Source organism: Amblyomma mixtum, chromosome 8 (assembly GCF_055824585.1).
Source record: "Amblyomma mixtum isolate Tamu chromosome 8, ASM5582458v1, whole genome shotgun sequence".
NCBI classification, from domain to species: domain Eukaryota; kingdom Metazoa; phylum Arthropoda; class Arachnida; order Ixodida; family Ixodidae; genus Amblyomma; species Amblyomma mixtum.
In genome coordinates this window covers 21,517,944-21,540,910 of record NC_143019.1, presented here as the reverse complement: position 1 = coordinate 21,540,910, position 22,967 = coordinate 21,517,944, and the positions used below count along the sequence as shown (strand labels likewise).

The following is a 22,967-nucleotide window of genomic DNA, read 5'->3' as shown; positions in this document are numbered from 1 at the left end:
GTCGCTTTGCAAAGAACATCAGTACGACGTACGAAAAGGAAAAACGACAACGAACGCAATCGCGGAGCATGCGCAAGAGACTGGCCATGAAATTAACTGGGACGAAGCAGATATAGTGACAACAGAAAAGAATGTATCAGCCCGCCGAAATCTCGAGTCACTAATCATCCAGACTACGCCTAACACAATAAATAAGAATGGTGGCACATTGCACCCTATCTACGCTAAATGTCTAAAAACGATACTAACCGCTACAAAAAGCTCGGGACGTCCAGCCGGTTGCTCATTGTGAACAAGGGAGCCGTAGCGCTCCCGAAATGTCATTTGTGTTTGGCCATGGTCAGTGACCAGTGAATATCATCAAGCCAAGATTCCTGACCAGACGGTATGCCGTCGAACCCTCGACTACATAATCACATCCATTCTAATTTGAACCGCAGCCCAGTGCTTGCACTTTAAGAAGCCTTTCAGAAGGAATCTGGGCAGCGGAAAGGATTTGTCGAAGCGCGCGTAGTATGCAAGGCGTTTTTTTTTTAGCCGTTTACAGATTTGTAAAAAGGAGGCGCCGATAGTATCGTGAATGCTGCCTTCACGGAATGTATACTTGGCTCGGCAGACACAAGATAAGGAAATAGCGGCCAAAGTTAACTTAATAATTAGCCAAATTTCGTTCATTACTTTCTTTAACTCTTCACTTTACGTTAAATACTGCAATCGCCATTTTGGAGACTGTAATGATTCAAAGCAAACGCAATTCGCAGCATGTCCCTAAGCGCAACAGGGGATATTCGCGACAGAATTTTCAGCCTTTTCGGATCCGATTCGGGAACTGAACGATCAGAGTGCGCCGGAAATCCCTCCCACGATACTACGTAAGGCAGTGACGAAATGATGACGACAACCGACGGCACCGAGGCTACAGCTGCGACTGCGGCAGGCAGGCGCTCATGAAGAGCGCATAGTCACTTCTTCCATAAGCAGCACGCGCTCTTCTTTCTTCACTATCATTGAACTTGGAGGCACGTTTCCCGTCATCAGCGGCTCCGAAAAAGCAACACGATGATAACGCGCAAAATTTTAGTTCCCGCTCTGGCTCGGCCAAGAAAGGAAGGGACCCCTTATGTAATACCCCCAGTGGGTTTTTAAGGTATTAAAATGAAATGAAAATGAAGGGTGTGCAAGTTGGTTGCTTGTGCTTCATTATTTTTCATCCAAAGTAATTTCGAAAGACCTGAACTGATGGCTGTTGCCCCGTCGTATCTCGGTGGCTAGGTTTTATGCATCAGTAATGCTCATATTGCTTGCCTTCAACCGCCACGCATGCCATAAATCTCTACTACATGGACTGCAGCACTCGTTTCACCACATACAGGGGTATATTCGCACATGCCTTGATGATTCTTTGTATGAGGTCTGCCACGTCTTCGGGTTCAGTTGGTTGGTTGGTTGATGGGGTTTAACGTCCCAAAGCGACTAAGGCTATGAGAGACGCCGTAGTGGAGGGCTCCGGAAATTTCGACCACCTGGGGTTCTTTAACGCGCACTGACATCGCACAGTACACGGGCCTCGAATTTCTCCTCCAAAGAAATTCAGCCGCCGCGGCCGGGATCGAACCCGCGTCTTTCGGGACAGCAGCCGAGCACCATAACCACTGAGCCACCGCGGCGGCTCGGGTTCAGTAGCGTAGACTTCGTTCTTGACGTGACCCCAAAGAACGAAGTATAATGGAGCTAGGTCGGGTGACCTAGGTGGCCAGAACATGGTCCCACCGCGCCCTATCCACTTACCGGGGAATTTGCTGTCGAGCCAATGACTTGCACCCGACAGGAAGTGCGCAGGCGCCCCGTCGTGCTGAAACCAGTCGACGGAGACTTGACTTAAGAGGATCGCGGACATGAAATCGCTGACAGCGCCACTTAGAATGCTCGCTGTGTATTACTTTGCTATTATATTTTCTTCCCGAAAGTACGGCCCCACTACTAGATTTGAGTAAATGCCACAGCAGACATTCACTGACCACCGGACTTGGTGGTGGTGTTCCCGGAGCCAGTGCGGGTTCTGATCAGACCAGTAGTGGGCATTGTGTACATTGACTTCCCCATTATGGCGGAAGTGGGCCTCGTCCATCCACAGAACTTTCCTAAAAAAGTCTGAGTATTCTTCAAATTTGATCAACGCCCAGCTGCTGAATTCATGCCGCTTTTTACAATCGTCTTCGCTGAGATCCTGATGCAGCCATATGTGCTTCTTGACCACTCTACAGGCTGAATAGCGGGAGGATGCAACGGCCTCGACGATTTGACGGATGCTGGCTTCGGGGTAAGCACGAACGTAGGCGAGAACATTTGTCTCGAATCCTTCACTCAGGATAACTCCCTTTGCCTTCCATGAATGAAGCACAGATCCTGTGGTCCGGAACAGTTCGTGCATTTTAGCGAACATCGCATGGGACGAAACCGGGCGCCCAGGATTCTTGAAGGCGTGGAGTCTTGAGGCGAGGCGAGCGTTGCCATTCGTTTTTACGCAGGCGACAACCATCTGGACCTTCTCGGTCAACGAGAATCGCGGTTGCAGCTGTCCTGCCACTCCAACGCGCATTCAGAGTTCATATGTATAGTATTGCAGCAGCCTTGTTTCTTCTGTTAAGAGAATCTACAGCCGGCAATGAACCAGTGGAGAATCCGCTGAAAATAATAAATCGCAAGCCGATAAGCCACCGGTTCTTTCTCGTCCGAGCCAGAGCAGAAACGCAAATCTTGCGCGTTGTCATCGTTCTCCTTTTTCGAAGCCCCTAAGGGCACGAAACGTGCCTCTAAATTCAATGCCAATGACGAAAAAAGAGCGCGTGCCGCTCACGGAGGCAGTGACTATGCGCTCTTCTCGAGCGCCTGTCTGCCGCAGTCGCAGCTACAGCCTTTGTGCTGCCGGTTGTCGTCATCATTTCCTCAATCTCTTACGTAATATCATGGACGGGATTTCCGACGCACTCTGAGCGTTCTATACCTTAATCGGATAAGAAAAGGCTGAAAATTAAATCGCGAATATCTCAATATCTATGCCACTTTGAATCTTAACAGCCTTCAATATTGCGATTGCAATATGTAACGTAAAGTGAAGGGTTAAAAATATAATTAGCGAAATTTGGCTAATTAAATATATTTGACCACTTTGTCTTATCTTGCGTCCGCTGAGCCGAATATACATTCCGTGAAGACGGCATTCATGACACTATCAGCGCCTTTTTTTTTTTTCAATCTGTAAACGGTAAAAAAAAAATTACCGACGATTACGTTACTTCCTAATGCGAAATTTGAGCGCAGCAAATAAGCTGTTTCACCTTTTCGATAGATTGAGGCAAAGAAATCGAGCAACACATGTATGCGCTATCACAGAATTTTTTTTTTTATTTTTCGCAGGAAGAGGGGGGAGGGGGGCGGCGTGTACACCCAGCGGCAAACGATAGGGGCAGAAGCGCGCGCACCAAGCGGACAACACGATAAAGGGAGGAGGGAAGAGATAGCAGCGACTGACTGATGCCGCTGACGCCGATAGTGAGTCAACCCCAGCTGCGGAGTTGGTTTCAGGGACAACGCCGCCGATGCCGACACAAACAATATGATACCCTCGCCTCCGCAGCGCTAAGAACCAGGTCTAGCCGCGGGAAGGTGGTCACGTATTCGTCGACGTGCCGGGGCCTACGTGAAATAACCGGCGCGTCGGCAACTGAAGAGCACCCTATCCGCCACACAAGAACAGGGGGGGGGGGGGGGGGGGGGGGGGAACCTTTCCTCCTCTTTCTGCATGGCGGCGACGGTGTTCTATGCAGTCACGTTATCTTGACTCTCTAGCGGCGTAAGCGGCATCCAGCGGTATCAGTCGGTCGCTGCTAGCGCTGGGGGATGAAAGGGGGGCGGAGCTGGTTACGAGGCCGACGACAACGCCGACGACGACGCGAAACCCAGGAACGGACGCCAAGGAGCTGCGCTCTAAAACACCCTGTATGCTTATCCAAAACTATTAGAATTCACGCCTTCAGCCGAGGTCATCACAAGACAGCAACAGCATACAACAAAATAATTCTCTCCAAGCCGCCGCGGTGGCTTAGTGGTTATAGGGTTCGGCTGCTAACTCGAAAGACGCGGGTTCGATCCCGACCGCGGCAGTCGACTTTCGACGGAGACGAAGTTCTAGAGGCCCGTGTTCTGTGCGATGTCAGCGCACGTTAAAGAACCCCAGGTGGTCGAAATTTCCGGAGCCCTTCACTGCGGTATCCCTCATAGCCTGAATCGCTTTGGGACGCTAAACTCCCTAAAACTAAACCGATCCTCTCTTTCCACCCGCATAAATTAGCATACTGTCGGTGGCAGACAAATCGAAAGTGGCAAAACTGAGACCACTTCCTTATAGCTTACATCCACTCGGACAATGCCAACCAAGCTGCACCCACAAGGTACAATGTATGCGTTTAGTTACGACAATGTGCGAACCTGAAAGCAACGTGGGCACTGTTTACCTGGGAGGGAGTGCCCCTCTGCAGTCCGGGATGAAACTTTGTCTTATCCCTAGGTTTACACACCTAAACAATCGCCACGTCCATAAAACAGTCATTTATTTACATCATTTTTAGATTTCAAAATTCCGCGTCTGAGAGCCTAGAACAGTGATCTTTTATATATATGTAATAAAGAGAGTTGGGGTTTGCTGCCCCAGCGGCTAGCGCCGACGAAGGAGACGAAGAAGATAGAAGACGAAGCTGACGAAGCTCGGGAGCGCGCTTGTGAACGCTGGCCTGCTGAGCAGCACCGCTTGAACAAAGACCGGCCGTTCACACTAATTGTGCGAGTTGTCTCATTACAATATTTCAGTTCTAGGCAATAAACACAGGCAGGGGCATGTCAGAGGCAGCAATGAACGTTAGTTAGTTTAGTTTATGGGGTTTAACGTCCCAAAGCGACTGAGGCTATGAGAGACGCCGTAGTGAAGGGCTCCGGAAATTTCGACCACCTGGGGTTCTTTAACGTGCACTGACATCGCACAGTACACGGGCCTCTAGAATTTCTCCTCCAAAGAAATTCCAGCCGCCGCGGCCGGGATCGAACCCGCGTCTTTCGGGTCAGCAGCCGAGCACCATAGCCCCTGAGCCACCGCGGCGGCGCAGCAATGAACGAGCAGCGTTCTTTATTGGTCACGGTGTGAAATCTGGAGCTTAACAAAAACTGCTGCCAGGTGCACGCGCATAAATGCGTCGAAGCTGTCTTCCCCCCCCCTCCCCCCCCCCCCCTGTTCTCGGCCCGGGCTAATCAGGGCAGCACCTCGAACCTCACCCTGATCTGGTCATCTTTCACATAGCCGTTCCTGATCACATCATCAAGGTCAAGCCCATAATTGGTACAAAGTCCCGCAGTATCACCTGATCCCGCCGGCTTTTGACAAACAGGATCATTACCAGAAAAGTAGTCTCTGAGCTCACGTTCGTCCCCTCCATTTGGGTGCACGATGGCCAGTTTTATTGTCTGTTTGAACGGCCACTGAAGAGCGTCGTCCATGGCACCACTCTCCAAACAGAACCAAGCATGGAGTAACAATTTTTGCGCTGCATTTTTCATGAGTACCAATCCAGGTGACATATTATAGCCGCTTAGGTATAATCTACCTGCTTTGTACAGGGACCCCCCATCCTTGAGAGCTTTTTCTCGGAGGGATTGCAAGTTTTTCACGAAAAACTCGCAGCGCGTCACCTGCCTTTCAGTGTGTCCCAACACTCCGTCGCTGCAGCCTGTTGTATTCTTCCTTTCTGTCACGCTTTTGACCTCCTTTACGCCACGTGAAATCTGGGAAGCCTTTTCAAGGATCTCCCTCGCCGCTTTTTCCGACTCGGCTATCACTACTTTTTCCAGTCTATCCAGGCCATTGAAAAGAATTTGCATAGCCTCGCTGTTGGCAACCAAACGTTCCTTCATATCCTTCGTGAAAGTTGTTATTTCATCCAAGCATTTTTTCTGAGTGTCCCTTTGTTCTGTCCTTCCCGGGACCACTTCTCGTCCCATGGTGTCATTCAGAGCGTTAATACCGCTCCGCAGTTCACTCAGTGCTTCTTGGCAGTTGTTCACGCCATCAACAACTTCACTGAGCCGGTCACTATTGGCGCCGTTTCCAACAAGAAGACGCTCAAGAAGCGCTTTCATTTCGTCTGCCCGTCCTCCTAAGCTTTGCTTGAACGATGCCAGAAGCGCCGCACCGTTTCTGCCGCTGGCCTCCCCTCCGCACTCGGGTGCAGCAGGCGTAGCAGTGCTGCAGCAGTCCGATCTAAAATGCCTGCAGACGTCGGTGCAAAGAACAACGGCCGCGCATTTGGGGCAGCAGATGGAATGGTATCCGCATTCTCGATGGAAGTGCTGGACGATCTTGGATGCAGGCAGTACTTCCCCGCAGTTACTTTCCATATTCCAGCATTCGACCTGCAAGTGATAAAGCGCACAGCGCTTTTACAACGCTAAGATCGAGACAAACACAAAATTCTGCTGCACTATTTTTGTAAGTTACGTTGAGGCTTTCGGAAACCAAGCGCTTTGGCGAATGCCGAGTGATTATCGGAACGTTCGTGATTTTCAATTTAGACAGTCGAAAAATAACCGACATTACAATTGATACGAAAGAAGCGAAACAGTCTTTGATATAAGGACGAGCAGAGGGAAGTACAGTCGCGATCAATTTGAAGGTGATCGCGCGAGCATCGACCGGCGGGCCTTTCAAGCTGCATCGCGGCCGATATCGCAACTGCGACGATAAAGATTGCATTGTCTTCTTTCCCTCATAGGCTCTTCCGGGCTACAACCGTCACCCCTGTGACTACCTCGCCACTTTTTTTCTGGGTTTGTTCTCTTTCATGCAAATCATGTGCCCGCGTCGTTGCCTCATATCGTAACCGATAATGAATGAGTTTGAAGGTTATCTCACGAAGGGTGACGAATCTTTAAGACAGCGTCTTCGCGTGGCACATTTTTAACACACCGTCCGGTCTAACAGTATACACAAGATTACGACACATGCGTATCTGTCTGCTGACGCGTAAAAAAAAAACGAAATTTGCGACTTGCTAGAAGGGAGTGACAGTAGCTCAAGGAACAGCGAAAAGAGAGAGGGAAGCTACTCTGATGTTCCCCTCGCCACGGAAGGCGATGACGTAACGTGGCGCTGCTCCTTGCCTCGGTCGCCGCTCGAGCGATCACCTTCATATTGATCGCCACTGTACATTTTAAAGCTCGGCTGTTGATGGCTTACTTCTAGCGCGAGTGCCATCAGCGTTGAAGCACATCACGTGATCAGCGCCGCAGACGCGACCTGCGCGCCAAGATGTCACCGCAAGATGCGCCGCCTAGCCACAAGCGCGCCATCTACGAAGGCAAGACCGTGCTGTACGAGCTTCCGCTGAAACCAAGCGCTGGGCTTTCATTGCAAAGAGGGAAGGTGCCACAAAGACATCTTAAGGATGGTTACTTGCTAAATTTTTCGACCATATATGCCGGCTTAATGTGTGATCACCTGTTTGAGCGCGGCTTACGCCCAATGGCGGAGTTCAAGCACGCCTTATGCGAGGCGTTCGCGCTCGAGACTACTCCCAACATCAGCTGCTCAGTTAAAAGCATTACTGGAACGCATAATCTCAGGGGCATTTTTTTCTTTAATGGTGTCGATCACTGTTAGACAATAAAAGATGACAAAATTGAACAGAAAGGAAAAGAACCGACAACCACATGCCGCCAGTGCATTCCGAACCCACGAGCCACGACCTCCGCATGTAGCGTGCGGTGCTCAACCGCATGCGTTACGCCTATTACGTTCGACCGCATCTGTTTTGCATGTAGCCTCACCTTTAACCAGGTTTAAAGCCTCCAAGAGCGCGTACCGGCCAGCTTTCGGGAATTAGTCGCTTCCTTCCTCCTTCCTCCTCGCCCAACAGCTTACCTTGTCCTTCTAAGGAATGCGTAGCTTTGGAGCCGTGAAGAAGAAACCACGATAAAAATCAAACTTCACGCAAGATATGCCTAAGCCTCTAGAAAATGACACCAGCGTCTCACAGGGCTCATTAAAGGCCCTCTAAAACAAGGGTCTGCATTCGCAGAACAGTTGCACAAAAGACAGAGTCATTCCTTTTGTCGCACTTACCTTTCTTTTCAGCAGATCCTCGACGGGGAACTCGTTCAGTTCAACGTCATCGTCGTCACAGCGACGGCCGTCCAGCGGACACACAATGGCGTCGCCCTGGGCGCACTGCTCGTAGCAGGACTCGCACAGAGTGTGTGCGCACGGAAGAAACGCGGTCCTCTTCCGCAGCAGTCCACAGACGCCGCATACGCTGTGGAGCGGAATGGGTTTCACGAAGCGTAGGGGCTTCCAGTCGAGCTCCATCGAGAAGCCCACAACAGTGTACTGCCAGTTTTCAGGAGGCATCACTCCCGGCGTTCACTCGCAGCTCGGCGGTGTCCACGATCTGACCTTTTGCGCCCCTCGGAATGCGCGCTCTCATCGCTTTTTGCTTGCTTCCCCCCCCCCCCCCCCTTTTTTTTTTCTTCCCGGTCGTCAAGGCGACAACGCCCCCAATACCATCTGCCTCTCGTTCCTCGCCTCGCGGATGCTGTTCATGCGGCGAAAGTTATCAGTTACGCAGACTTCGTAGTGCCCTCCTTCAAAAAATGAAAGGAAAGAAGAACCCTGATAGCAAGCTGCAAACTAGGCGACCACAACTGCTCCCCTATATACACCGAGTGGTTCACAGCTTTAAAAACGTGGCAAGCCGCTACGACGTACAGAATTTGTCAACAATACACAGCCCAAGGGGTTTGCTTTCAAATCGTGCAGCGGAGCCTTTAAGCACATTTGATAGTTCTAAGCTTGGGAAGCATGTGGACTTAAGCTCTTTCCGCCTTCGTGAAATTAGAGTCCCTAAGTATGCAAGAGGTGCCGCACTTCGGAGCTCAGAAGCCGACCCCTTGGGCTGTATTCATTTGACAAACACTGTACCTGTCGTGTTCTCCGCACCCAGAAAGCTGAGTGGGTTGTACTCACAGATCGGGCAAAAGAAGAAACCCGACTGCGATAAGAGGCATGACAAGTCTGTTGTTTCCTGCGCCGCCAGCGTGGTGCATGAAATCCCGCTGACATGTGGAAGCGTCTACATAGGCCAGACGGGACTTTGCATCATTGACAGGGCACGGAAGCATGAGAAATCGCTAGAGTAAGGGGGGGGGGGGGGGTGAATTGGCCTCCCCGCTGTAAAGATTGGGAGTGTGAGACAGTGCTTAGCAGTATTCTAAGCAGAAGTCGCGCTCAAGTCGCACGTGAAATTCTTGCAGCCTTTAGGATTAAAAAGAATGGCCGCACGTCTGTTAGTGACCGCTCTGTAGCTCTTCGAAGAAATCAAATTTGCTATCTGGAAACGTTTTTATGAAGACCTGTACCGCTAATTATTCTCCCTTCTTTCGCTGGCGTGCGACGCCCAAACCTGGGTGTCGTTGTTGTGGTGGTTTTATTGTAATTGTACTTTATTATTTTACATCGTTTTTGTTTTGCTTTTACGTTTAAGGTACTGACTGTTTTTGCTGCGGGTGACTGACACTGCTATTGCTGAGATTTGTCTCGTTTATTTTTCTAATCTTTGCAATAAGCTAGTGCTTTAAGTGCACAGGGTTGAAGAAGCGTTTTGCGATTTGTATTTAGCCTAGTCATTTGCACAATACTTGTCACTTGCTGGGTTGAGAGCGATATAGCGCTGTTAAATGGTGAGTGAGGGTCATAAATATGCCCCTGTTCTTGCAAAAACAGTTTGTAGTGTGCGCATGTGTTGTCCTTTTCTCTATTGTGTTGTCGGCGTGGCGCCGCAATGTTTTCAGTGATGCACCAAATCGCCCCACAGGCCGACATTCTTCGCCGTTGGCTCTGCGGGGCAGCAATATCGATTTTATACGGACAGGCACAGAAAAATAATTTCTCGAGCGCGCATTTTAGCGCGATAGCGTGAATGGTCCCGATCAGCGGAGAACCAGGCGTCGTCGTTACCGTTGGCGTGTCGAGAAAATCGGGATTGGTCGAGAGTAGTGTGAAGTCACCACCACGTGACCTCGCGCGGGGAATTCAAATATCCCACACTCATCACACAGTCCAACAATGATGACGTGAATACACAATTCCTCATTGGTATACATGGTCGCGAACGTCATTCCACCTCCATTATGTAACACCTCCGAGGAAATTAAAGAAGTCGCGCAGAACATAATGATGCTCGAGCTGGGACTCGAACCGTTGCCTCTTAGGTCGTGAGCCGGGCGCGCTACACACTTCTATCACTGAGGAACGTTCATTCGACTTTGTTAAAGGACTTCGTGTATGCCTCTTTGTATAAAAATAATGATTGAAAATAAAAATAAAATAAACAAAGAAATAAAATTACAGTTCACTAGTGTGGGCAACAACAACACATACTAACTTACACGAGATATTCATCCTTAAAAAAAAATAAAGAACATTTTACAAATACATTACATATGCAAGGAGGACCCAGGCCACTGAAGGCGCCCATTACGGCTATCGGGTGATACTCTTAGAGCAAAACCTAAGTGTCCCCCGAATTTTTCTTCGAAGGGAAGCAGTACAGAAAAGTGCATTAAGTGAATTAATTTGTCTGTTATTCACAGCCGCAATAACTTCGAATCAGTACTCCGTCGCGGTATTCTAAAATTACGATTTCGTAGAGACGCAGCCAGTCAAAGCAATCACGATTTCATCATTCGCACTGTCTACGAGCCGCCTCAGCTCGCAAGCAATAACTGGAAAGTTTTAGTTTTCCCATTCTAGATTGTGAAGCTAAATGTGAATATTAACTTGATGCGCGCATAGCGCTTTCAGGCACTTGGTATACAACTGTGTCGACAGCGAAACTCATAGCTTTTTCTGAGAGTGTGCCGCACCTAGGAATGATCTCATTGCTTCAGTCGAATTTAATATCCTTGAGTAACATACGTTTGTTTGGTTTTTGTTCCATACAGCGAACGCAGTGGAAAACGTTTTACTAAACACTGAGCTCGGTAGTATGTCGTCCGCCATTTCTATGCAGATTTTGCCAAAAGTAATAACATCGATTGTTTTTGCTAAATGGCGAGAGCAAAGAGCACCTTCAAAACAAAGTGATTCCACGTTCCCTGGAAGCTTACCTGATATATCCGTATATTATGGTGGTACTATGTCCCAAGGAATTCGAGTAAAATTCTCAACGAATCAGAATACCGTAAGAATTTAATGCACGAACCCTATTGATTTGCAGGTTGGCTTAGCGCGACACAAACGAGTACGAGACAGGGACACAGGACGAGCGCCCAACTGGCCCAAAACTCCACTTTGCTAAAGAGCCCTATTCTTTCATGATTTTGAACTTACAGATTTTGGACCCTTCCTACTTCAATGTAAACAAAACATGAAAGCGAAGGGTCGTGGAGTATACAGTAGTAGTAGTAGAAGACCTTTATTGGGCCATAATTTACAGGCCGAGCTCGTCGACCGCCTGGGCGACCAGAAGTCGCTGTTCTTCCTCTCCTTCAGCGCCAAGGCTGCAGTATACAAGTATATATATTGGGATGAAGCGCATTTTTTACAAGTAGGAGTATCGCACGCTGTTACAGTGATTTCATCCGATGCAACACGGAGGGATCGGCACACGCCGAACGTCAATGGCAAACCACTCGGCCGCTGTTTTGGTCTCCATATTACGCATATTACGCAATAATTTAGGTATTGAACTTAGTATCCTAATTATGCGTGCGTTCTGTGCAGAATCAAAAAGTGCTTAAGTTCACATAATGGTCGCCGCATTTCGAGCACATATAATTTTATGGCTATGCATCTTCAGGCGCCTGGTTCAAACCTTTTTTCTTTCATCTTCGTGACGTACCGCGATCGGTCAGTTAGGCCAAGCCAGTTCGTTTAACTTACTCTTTCTCGTAAGCACCGACTCACATCTGTTTTAACAAAGGTTTTTTTTTTTAGCATCACCTTTTCGACTTACTTTGCTGCCGCTTTTTCAGTGTTTAACCATTCTTATACCTTGCACCATTCTAAGCTGCAATAAAAGCTTTATTTTTTTTATCTAATCTCTGCTGCGCTTGAAGTTCGATTCGCTTTCTGCTATTCCCCTACTGGCACTTTGGCAATTGAAAACCGATTTTTGAGGGAAGTAAATGGCGCAGTAATTGTCGCACATATCGGTGACACCCAGACCGCGCCGTAAGGGAAGCGAGGAAGGTTGGAGTGAAAGAAGAAAGAGAGCAAGGTCCACAATGCTCCCTGTACACACGATGTTTGTTGAACCGCAGTTGAGTAATTTTGTTTCGTTTGACAGAAAACGTTATATTCCAAAGAAGACGATGGGTGGTTGCCCCAGCGCCCAGCGCAAATCTGGCATCGGTAAATAAGTCGCCTAGGTGAGCAGCGCTTACGAAAGCAATGTCAAATTTTGCCGTGACAGAAAAAAAAGCGTTTGGAAATCACCTGGGCCCTTGTAGATTATAGCCTAAATTGTTATGGCCGTCGTTTTGACGTTCTGACAGGTTACTGTAATTTTCTCTTCGTTTTCGCGCCAGAGGACCCATCTGGCCGCCTCGCCACGTGGACTCCCCGTCTACAGGAATATGACATTTGCGTCGTCTGTCGCGCCGGCCGCAGGGATCGAAACGCCTTTCCACAGCAGACGCCCCTACACCGTCATTATTCATTTTCTGAGAGGTCTTCACCGCACCGCAATAACCCTCGGATCACATTGCTCTCGATTTACTTTCCAAGCTAATGGCTGTTAACTCATCACGTGCCCTTTACCGTCAAGCTTCCCAATTCTCCATTCGCGATAAGCTCCTACCTCCTTTATCGCGGCGACAATCTCTCGGACGACCAGAAAAAGTTGCTACTTATTGTGAATATCTATTTCCACTCAAACTCACTATGTGCGCACCCTAGAGTGTTGAAGACGGGCGCAAGTATTCAGCCGCGATACACTAGCATCGCATGTATGTATAATATCGTTCTCAAGTAAATTCGCTCAAACCTTAACTGTTAACGTCGAAAGACGCTCTCCTGTCCATCTCCTGGAGAGTTGCAACCGCTGCCTTCCCCGCTTCGACCACTTGACCGCGTCAACATTCATTTACACAGTCCACTTCCATACACTGGCACCGTTTGCCTATAGGCAGTTGTCGGTGTTTGTCCAATGAACAGGTACTCTGAAACATCAGCTCTCCCGGATGATCTCCCAGGAGGCAGACATCAAGACTGGGACCAAAGACAGGTGGAACTAATATGGGTGCCGGCACACTCGGGGAATAGGGGGAATGAGTTGGCTCACAGCATTGCTCGAGGTTATGTCAGTCGTGCAGTGAGCCGGGTTGAGTCCCCATATTTCACGAGAGGTGCATTCGTATCATTTCACGAATATACCACTCAGTTTAAACTGGAAAGGAGGATCTATCCGCCACCAGACAAAGAGCTCGACAAAAGCCAGGAGATAACGTGGCGTCGGCTGTAGACGCGAGCCTTCTTTAGCCCGTCGAGACTAGCACACATGTATCCAACACAATACAATCCGACTTGCAAGAAATGCGACAAGATAGCCGGATATGACCACATTTTATGGAGCAGCAAAAAGGCGCCGCCACCGCCGGACCTACCACCAGTCCCTTCTGTAGAGCGGTGGGAGGCTATACTGGCCAGCTCAGACCCGTTGACGCGAGTCCGGGACACTGAGTGGGCTCGCAAGGTTGCCGAGAGCCATGGGCTCGAAGCCACCTAGTATAACGCCCACTAAGGCTCAGTACTGGCAATAAACGTTTTGCAATCTGATCCCGGCTTGTGCTGCGCAAGACGTGGCGTCCTTCATTCTGCGGCATTTCGTGCAACTTCATGGTGCACATCGCTAGCTGCTCAGTGCAAGGAGACGTGTAATAAAATATGATTAATCAGACCAGCCCAGCCTATCATCCGCAGAGCGACGACCACACCGAGAGATTTATTCACCCACACTGTCACCGACATGCTCTGTCTTCTTCTTACTGAACCAACTGGGGCCTCGTCTCTCACTGCCGTTTGCGCTTAAAATACCCCTACACGCTAAATATGTTAATGGGCTGCTTAGTGCCCACTCTGGGAACATGCGCTGTGCTTAATCACAACGTACTGTTCGAATTTGTGTTAGTTTGTAGGTTCGAGAACGCATCACACTGCTTATAATCCTGCCCCCCCCCTCATCCCCCCCCTCCCCCCCAAAGAAAAAATATGTCGGGTTTGTTTCGCCAAAAATTCAGGGGGGCACTTTGTTCACCTAAAGTGCGATGAGGCGAAAGCGTTTGGCGCGGTTTGTCTGCTTGTGTCACTGATGTGTGGTTAAGATGATAATTAAGTACACAATTGTTTGCGAATCTTATGGTGTCTTCGGCTGACACGCACTGCCTCCGTGCCGGTGCGCAGGAAGTTACGTCAAATACTACACGAGTGGCACGTCTCCTTGCACATCAGCTGAACGTGCGAAACACTCGCAGAGTGCCATTGCTCTTCCTGCCGTCTGTTAACCGACGCCTCCGAGACCCTCGATGATCTCAGAGGCTATTCCTACGAGCGGCCGACGCCAACGAGAGCACAGTTTGTACAACTAGCAACAGCCTCTTCAGAACAATGCAGTACCGGGCTTGAAACAGGCGTTGATAGAATCGGCGGGAAACGCGGGACCCACGAGCCTGCTCGTGAGATACTGCGATTAATTATGGGGGCGCAGGTTTGTAGGAACCACACCAAGGCATTATGCTTTCCGGTTTCGATGCATACGCCTTTATAGCTTCGAAAATATCAGCAGGTGATTCTCAATCCGCTAAGGGCCCTACATTGTCGCTTTATTGATTTCCTTTAGCCTGCGCATACGTTGGCAAAAAGTTCGATGTTATAAAGTGCAAGCATGCCGGATGAACAGCATATGCCGTTCGCTGCAAGAGCCAAGGCAGAACTTCCAAGACTAAAAATATTGACAAACCTTTAATTTCCTCATAACGGAAGGCACATGGCTTGCCGGCCGGTGGCTGCGTGAATGCAGCGCGAATAAATGCATTGCAGCTTCTGTAATACTGAACATTTTTTTTTAAATGTACCTACTTGTAATGCTTCGTCCGTTTTTCCTCTTCGTCGATGCTGCGTCAACCAACGAGCGTGAACAGCGTAGCCTGCTAGCGCGCGCTGCACGACGGGATTGCACCGCGCTCCACCGTCGGTCTCCACGATGGCGCGGTGGCACGCACGTATGTCGTGCTCGTCCCACCCGAATGTACGGCACTGCACCAGTGGCATCTAGCCGAACGTGGGGCACCGCACGAGTGCGTAGAAAACTCCACGAGTGCCGTCAGCCGAAGACACCATTAAATGCTGGAGGCATACGTCTTATTCGACGCCCTTCTTCAAACACCCTCCAGCGTCCTAGACAAGGAGAACTGCACATGCGTTGGCAGCGAGTAGCGTAGCAATCAGCACGCTCGGCTGTGGAACTGAATGATCGTGGTTCGAATCCCATCGTTCACAAAGATTTCTTCTCTGGTCTCACTAGAAAAATCGTGACACCTTTGCTGGCAACCTTCTGTCGACAACGATGAGGCATTAAAGGCTTTCCCCTTAAAAGTGGGCTCCATTGTTTCCCGAACAGTTCGCAAAGCATACCTTTAATCGTTGCGGTTCGGGCTCATATTAAAGATTAAGCAGTTGTGGGTTCGGTTCGGATGCGCCCAAAAATACGCGCCTAGTGTACGAGAGTTATTTATATTAGTATTCGCCCTTTTTCTGCGGAGGGCTACGATGGACATCATCCGAAGGTGGCCACGTACTCCCTGGGCCGCATCTCTCGCTCTTCGGGCGCCGTGTAGTTCCAGCTGGCGTCAGAGAGGTGCGTGTCGAAGGGGCGCATCCGAACCGAACCCACAACTGTTCAATCTGGGATTTGAGCCCGAACCGCAATGATTAAAGGTATGCTTTCCGAACTGTTCGGGAAACAGTGGAGCCAACTTTTAAGGGGAAAGCCTTTAATGCCTCATCGTTGTGGACAGATGGTTGCCAGCAGAAGGTGTCACGATTTTTCTAGTGAGACCAGAGAAGAAATCTTTGAGCACGATGGGATTCGAACCACGATCCTTCAGTTCCACAGCCGAGCGTGCTGATTGCTACGCTACTCGCTGCCAACGCATGTGCAGTTCTCCTTCTGAGCCGCTTCTCTCGCTCGTCGGGCGCCGTGCAGTTCCAGGTGACGTCAGAGAGGTGCGTGTCAAGGAGCATCCAGGCGATGTTCTTGCGTAGCTGGAGCCTCTTCACCTTGTCCACCTGTCACAAGAGGGCCGCACTCCGTTTACGGCTTCTGTTTTGAGCGTCCGTCATTATGTTAGCAAACGTGATAAGGATAAAAAATGTGCTTCTTGACCGCCCTCCAGACTGAATAGCGGGTGGATGCAACGGCCCCCACGATTTGACGGATGCTGGCTTCGGGGTATGCACGATCGTAGGTGAGAACATTATTCCCGGATTCTTCAGTCAGGATAACTCCCTTTGCCTTCCGTGAATGAAGCACAGATCCTGTGGTCCGGAACAGTTCGTGCATTTTAGCGAACATCGCATGGGACGAAACCGGGCGCCCAGGATTCTCGAAGGCGTGGAGTCTTGAGGCGAGGCGAGCGTTGCCATTCGTTTTAGAGCGCAGGCGAAAACGATCTGCACCTTCTCGCTCAACGAGAATCGCGGTTGCAACTGCCCTGCCATTCCAACGCGCATTCAGAGTTCATATATACAGGGTGTCCCAGCTATTGCTGCAGCCTTGATCGTTCTGTTAACAGAATCTACAGCCGGCAGCGGACCAGCGAAGATTTCGGTGCAAAATAATAAATCGCAAGCCGATAAGCCAGCGAGCCAGAGCGGAAAGGAAAATCTAGCACATTATCATCAGGCTGCTTTTTCGAAGCCGCTGAGAATAGGTAGCGTGAATCTCACTTCAATGCCAATGACGAAAAAAGAGCGCGTGCTGCTCGCGGAGGCAGTGACTATGCGCTCTTCTCGAGCGCCTGTCTGCCGCAGTCGCAGCGATAGCCTTTGTGCTGCCGGTTGTCGTCATCATTTCGTCAATCTCTTATGTAATATCATGGGCGCGATTTGCGACGCACTCTGAGCGTTCAGTTCCCGAATCGGATACGAAAAGGCTGAAAATTCAATCGCGAATATCAATATCTGTTCCACTTTGAATCTTTGCAGCCTTCAATATTGCGATTGCAATATGCAGCGTAAAGTGAAAGGTTAAAAAGATAATTAGCAAAATTTGGCTAATTAAATGTATTTGACCACTTTGTCTTGTCTTGTTTCGGCCGAGCCGAATACACGTTCCGTGAAGGCGGCATTCACGACACTATCAGCGCCTTTTGTTTTAATCTGTAAACGGTTAAAAAAACACCCAGTATGCTTTTCACGCCACAAGCCGAGGTCATCACGAGACACAACAGCATGCGAGAAACCGACCCTCTCCAAGCCGCCGCGGTGGCTCAGTGGTTATCGGGTTCGGCTGCTGACCGGAAAGATGCGGGTTCGATCCAGGCCACGGCAGTCGAATTTTGGCGGATACCAAGTTCTAGAGGCCCATGTTCTGTGCGATGTCAGCGCACGTTAAAGAACCCCAGGAGGTCGAAAGTTCCGGAGCCCTTCACTGCGGCGTCCCTCATCTTTGGAACGCTAAGCCCCCTCAAACGAAACCGATCCTCTCCCGCGACCCGCATAAATTAGCATACTGTCGGTGCCAGACAAATCGAACGGGGCACAACAGAGACCACTTGCTTATAGCTCACATCCACTCGGACAATGCTAACCAAGCTGCACCCACGAGGTACATATATATGTGTTTGGTTACGAGACGGTGCGATCCCGAACGCGAGGTAGGCACTGTTTGTCTGGGAGGCAGTGCCCCTGTGCAGTCCGAGATGCAACCTTGTCTTATCCTTAGTTTTACACACTTCAAACAGTCCTAACATCAATAAAATAACTGATTTATATAATTTTTAGATTTAACGTACGCGTCACAGAACCTACAACAGTGATATTTTATATATATTTCAGTTCTAGGCAATAAACACGGGCACAGGTGGTGGTGGTGAAAAACATTTATCATGTATTAAATTTACACAGTAAAGTGATTGGGGTAGGACCCTACTGGTCCTTTCTCCTCACATTACTAGGTGGAGCCCCTATTTCGGGGCCCCATTGGCAAGCAACGCCGCCCGCGTCCGGTGAACCAAGGCCTTTTGGGTCTTTAGGTCCTGACAGCCGAGCAGGGCCGCCTCCCAGACCTCGCTGGTGGGGTTGGGGTTGGGGGCGATAGATGGGTTTGATTGACACGCCCAAGCCATGTGGAAGGTGTCAGCCACCTCCCCACAAAACTGGCACGTGCCATCAAAGGATGTATTGAAAGCGCACGTCAGAGGGAGCAATGACCGAGAAACATTCTTTATTGGTCACGCTGTGAAATCTGGAGCTTAACAAAAAAGTGCTACTAGGTACAGGTGCTTAAATGCGACGAAGCTGTATTTCCCCCCTGTTCTCGTTCGGAGCTAATCAGGGCAGCACCTCGAACTTCACCCTTATATGGTCATCTTTCACGTAGCCGTCATTGATCACAACATCGAGGTCAAGGGTGTTTGCGGTACAAAGTCCCGAAGAATTGCCTGACTCCACCGGCTTTTTACAAGCAAGATGAATACCAGAAAAGGAATCTCTGAGCTCACGTTCCTCCCTTCCATTTGGGTGCACAACGTCCAGCTTTATTGTTTGCTTGAACGGCCACTGAAGAGCGTCGTCCATGGCACCAGTGAACAAACAGAACCAAGCATGGAGTGACAGTTTTCGCCCTTCATTTTTAGTGAGTAGCAATCCAGGTGACATATAATAGCCGCATAGGTATACTTTATCTGCTTTGTACTGGGACCACCCATCCTTAAAAGCTTTTTCTCGGAGGGATTGGAAGTTTTTCACGAAAAACTCGCAGCGCCTCACCTGCCTTTCACTATGTCCCAGCACTCCGTCGCTGCAGTCTGCTGTGTTCTTTCTTTCGGTCATGCCTTCCTTGACCTCCTTTATGCAACCTAAAACCTGGGAAACCTTTTCAAGGATCTCCCTTGACGCTTTTTCCGACTCGCCTATCAATGCTTTCTCCAGTCTATCCAGACCGTTGAAAAGAATTGGCATACCCTCGCTGTTAGCAACCAAACGTTCTTTGATATCCTTCCTAAACGCTGTTATTTCATCCAAGCATTTCTTCTGAGTCTCCCTTTGTTCTGTCCTTCCTTGGATCACTTCTCGTCCCATGGTGTCATTCAGAGCGTTAATACCGCTCCGCAGTTCACTCAGTGCTTCTTGGCAGTTGTTCACGCCGTGAACAACTTCACTGAGCCGGTCACTATTGGCGCCGCTTCCGACGAGAAGACGCTCAAGAAGTGCTCTCATTTCGTCTGCCCGTCCTTCTAAGCTCTGCTTGAACGATGCCAGAAGCGCCGCACCGTTTCTGCAGCTGGCCTCCCCTCCGCACTCGGGTGCAGCAGGCGTAGCAGTGCCGCAGCAGTCCGATCTAAAATGCCTGCAGACGTCGCTGCAAAGAACAACGGCCGAGCATTTGGGGCAGCAGATGGAATGGTATCCGCATTCTCGATGGAAGTGCTCGGCGATCTTGGATGCAGGCAGTACCTCCCCGCAGTTACGTTCCTTATTCCAGCATTGGACCTGCACGTGATAAAGCGCACAGCACTTTTACAAAGCTAACATCGAGACAAACACAGAATTCTGCTGCACTATTTTTGTAACTTACGTTCAGGCTTTTGGAAACAAAGCGTTTTGGCGAATGCCGAGTGATTATCGCAACGTTCGTGATTTTCGATTTAGACAGTCGAAAAAGAACCGGCATTACAATTGATGCGAAAGATGCAAAACAGTCTTCGAAATCAGTATGAGCAGAAAGGGTACATTTTACAGCTCCACTGTTCGCGGTTCACTTCTAGCGCGATTGGCGTCGGCGTTGAAGCCCATCACGTGACCAGTGCCGCTCACGCGACCTGCGCGCCTAGATGTCGCCGCAACATGCGCCGCCTAGCCACAAACGCCCCACCTACGAAGGCAAGACCGTTCTGTACGAGCTTCCGTTGAAGCCAAGGGCTGGCCTCTCATTGCTGAGAGTTAAGTTGCCACAAAGACATTTTAACGATGGTTACTTGCTAAATTTTTCTACCATACATGCCGGCGGAGAGGTTCAAGGACGCATTGTGCGGGGCGTTCACGCTCGAGATTTCTCCCAACATCAGCTGCGTCAGTTAAAAGCATTACTGAGAGCGCATAATATCAGGGCAATTTTTTTCAGTAATGGTGTCGATCACTGTTGGTCAATAAAAGAGCACATAATTCAACAGAAAGGAAATGAATCGACAGCAACATGCTGCCTGTGCATTCCGAACCCACGACCTCTGCATTTAGCATTGTGGTGCCCTACCGCGTTAGTTACGCCTTTTACGTTCGAGCGCATCTGCTTTGCATGTAGCCTCACTTTTAATCAGGTTTATAGCGCTCCATGAACGCGCACCTCTAACTTTCGGGAATTTGTCGCTTCCTTGTTCCTTCCTCCTTCTAACTCGCACAACAGCTTACCTTGTCCTTCTAAGGAATGCGTAGCTTTCGAGCCGTGAAGAAGAAACCACGATAAAAATCAAACTTCATGCATGATATGCCTAAGCCTCTAGAAAATGACACCAGCGTCTCACAGGGCTCATTAAAGGCCCTATATAACAAGGGTCTGCATTCGGAGAACAGTTGCACAAAAGACAGAGTCATTCCTTATTTCGCCCTTACCTTTCTTTTCAGCAGCTCCTCGACGGGGAACTCGTTCAGATCGACGTGATCCTCGTCACATCGATGGCCGTCCAGCGGACACACAATGGCGTCGTCCTGGGCGCACTGCTTGTAGCAGGACTCGCACAGAGTGTGTGCGCACGGAAGAAACGCGGTCCTCTTCCGAACTAGTCCACAGACGCCGCATACTCTGTGCGACGGAATGGGTTTCACGAAGCGTAGGGGCTTCCAGTCGAGCTCCACGGAGAAGCCTACCACAGTGTACTCCCAGATTTCAGGAGGCATCACTCCAGGCGTCCACTCTCAGCTCGGCGGTGTGCACGATCTGACTTTTTCCGCCCCTCGGAATGCGCGCTCTTATCGCTTTTTGCTTGCTCTCCCCCCCCCCCCCCCCCCTTTTTTTTTTTCTTGCCGCTCGTCAAGGCGACAACGCCCCCAATACCAGCTGCCTCTTGTTCGTCGCCTCGCGGACGCTGTTCATGCGGCGAAAGTTATCAGTTACGCAGACTTCGTAATGCCCTCCTTCAAAAAATGAAAGGAAAGAAGAACCCTGATAGCAAGCTGCAAACTAGGCGACCACAACTGCTCCCCTATATACACCGAGTGGCTCACAGCTTTAAAAACGTGGCAAGCTGCTACGACGTACAGAATTTGTCAACAATATACAGCCCAAGGGGTTTGCTTTCAAATCGTGCAGCGGAGCTTTTGAGCACATTTGATAGTCCCAAGCTTGTGAAGCATGTGGAGTTAAGCTCTTTCCGCCTTCGTGAGATTAGGGTCCCTGAGTATGCAAGAGGTGCCGCACTTCGGAGCTCAGAAGCCGACCCCTGGGGCTGTATACTTTTGACAAAAACCGTACCTGTCGTGTTCTCCGCACCCATAAAGCTGTGTGGGTTGTACTCACAGATCGGGCAAAAGAAGAAACCCGACTGCGATAAGAGGCATGACAAGTCTGTTGTTTCCTGCGCCGTCAGCGTGGTGAATGAAATCCCACTGACATGTGGAAGGGTCTATACATAGGCCAGACGGGACGTTGCATCATTGACAGGGCACGGGAGCATAAGAAATCGCTAGAGAACGGAGGGGGGGGGGAGGGGGAGGGGGTCGAATTGGCCTCCCCGCTGTATAGATGGAGAGTGTGAGACAGTGCTTAGAAGTATTAGGATTCTAAGCAGAACTGGCGATCAGGTGGCACGTGAAATTATTAAAGCCTTTAGGATTAAAAATAAGGGTCGCACGTGTATTAGTGACAGGCCTGTATAGCTCATCGAAGAAATGAAGTTTGCTGGCTGGAAACGTTTTTATAAAGACCTGCACCGCTATTGTGGGTTTTTTGCGCAAAAGACACGACACAAAGGAACGAGGTAGACAGGACAAGCGCTTGTCCTGTCTACCTCGTTCCTTTGTGTCGTGTCTTTTGCGCAAAAAACCCACAATGCTTAGGCACCAACTAGCCTGCAAAAACATACTCGCAAAAACATACTGCACCGCTAATTATTCACTCTTCTTTTTCTTGCGTCCGACGCCCAAAACCCGTGTGTTATTGCTGTGGTGCTTTTACTGTGATCTTACTTTGTTTTTGTTATCTTACTTTGTTTTTGTTTTGCTTTTAAGTTTGAGGTATTGACTGACTGCTTTTGCTGTTAATGCATGGCACTCTTTTTTCTACGTTTCATTGACACTGCTATTGCTTAGATTTGTCTGGGTTATTTTTCTAACCTTTGTCATAAGCTTGCACTTCAAGTACATGGGGTAGGAGAACCGTTCTGCGATTTGCGTTTAGCCTAGTCATTTGCAGATTACTTGTTACTTTCTGGGCTGAGAGCGATAGTGTTGTTAAATGGTGAGCGAGGGTAATAAATATGTCCCTTTTCTTCCAATAAATAGTTGGTAGCGTTCGCACGTGTTGTCCTTTTCTTTATTGTGTTGTCGACGTGGTGCCGCAATGTTTTCAGTCATAGTTAATTAAAAGACTAGCGCAAAAAACTAGGACAAAGACAGAGAAGGAGACAGGACGAGCGCTAAAAATCAACTGAAG

The 22,967-nt window shown here is 49.4% G+C and overlaps 2 protein-coding genes across 2 annotated transcripts; both read right to left on the bottom strand.

Moving 5' to 3' along the window:
- Nucleotides 1–5,301: 5,301 nt before the first annotated feature.
- On the bottom strand, nt 5,302–8,538 carry LOC149331659 (TNF receptor-associated factor 3-like). Its single transcript, XM_089555544.1, has 2 exons — nt 8,168–8,538; nt 5,302–6,459 (listed from the first exon to the last, which is right to left on the bottom strand). Exons 1-2 carry the CDS (start codon nt 8,450–8,452, stop codon nt 5,302–5,304), a joined length of 1,443 nt encoding a protein of 480 aa, XP_089411670.1. The 5' UTR covers nt 8,453–8,538.
- Nucleotides 8,539–18,515: 9,977 nt separating this feature from the next.
- Nucleotides 18,516–21,260, bottom strand: LOC149331658 (TNF receptor-associated factor 3-like). Its single transcript, XM_089555543.1, has 2 exons — nt 20,930–21,260; nt 18,516–19,813 (listed from the first exon to the last, which is right to left on the bottom strand). The coding sequence occupies exons 1-2, from the start codon at nt 21,212–21,214 to the stop codon at nt 18,653–18,655; spliced, it is 1,446 nt and encodes a 481-aa protein (XP_089411669.1). The 5' UTR covers nt 21,215–21,260; the 3' UTR covers nt 18,516–18,652.
- Between the last annotated feature and the right edge of the window lie 1,707 nt (nt 21,261–22,967).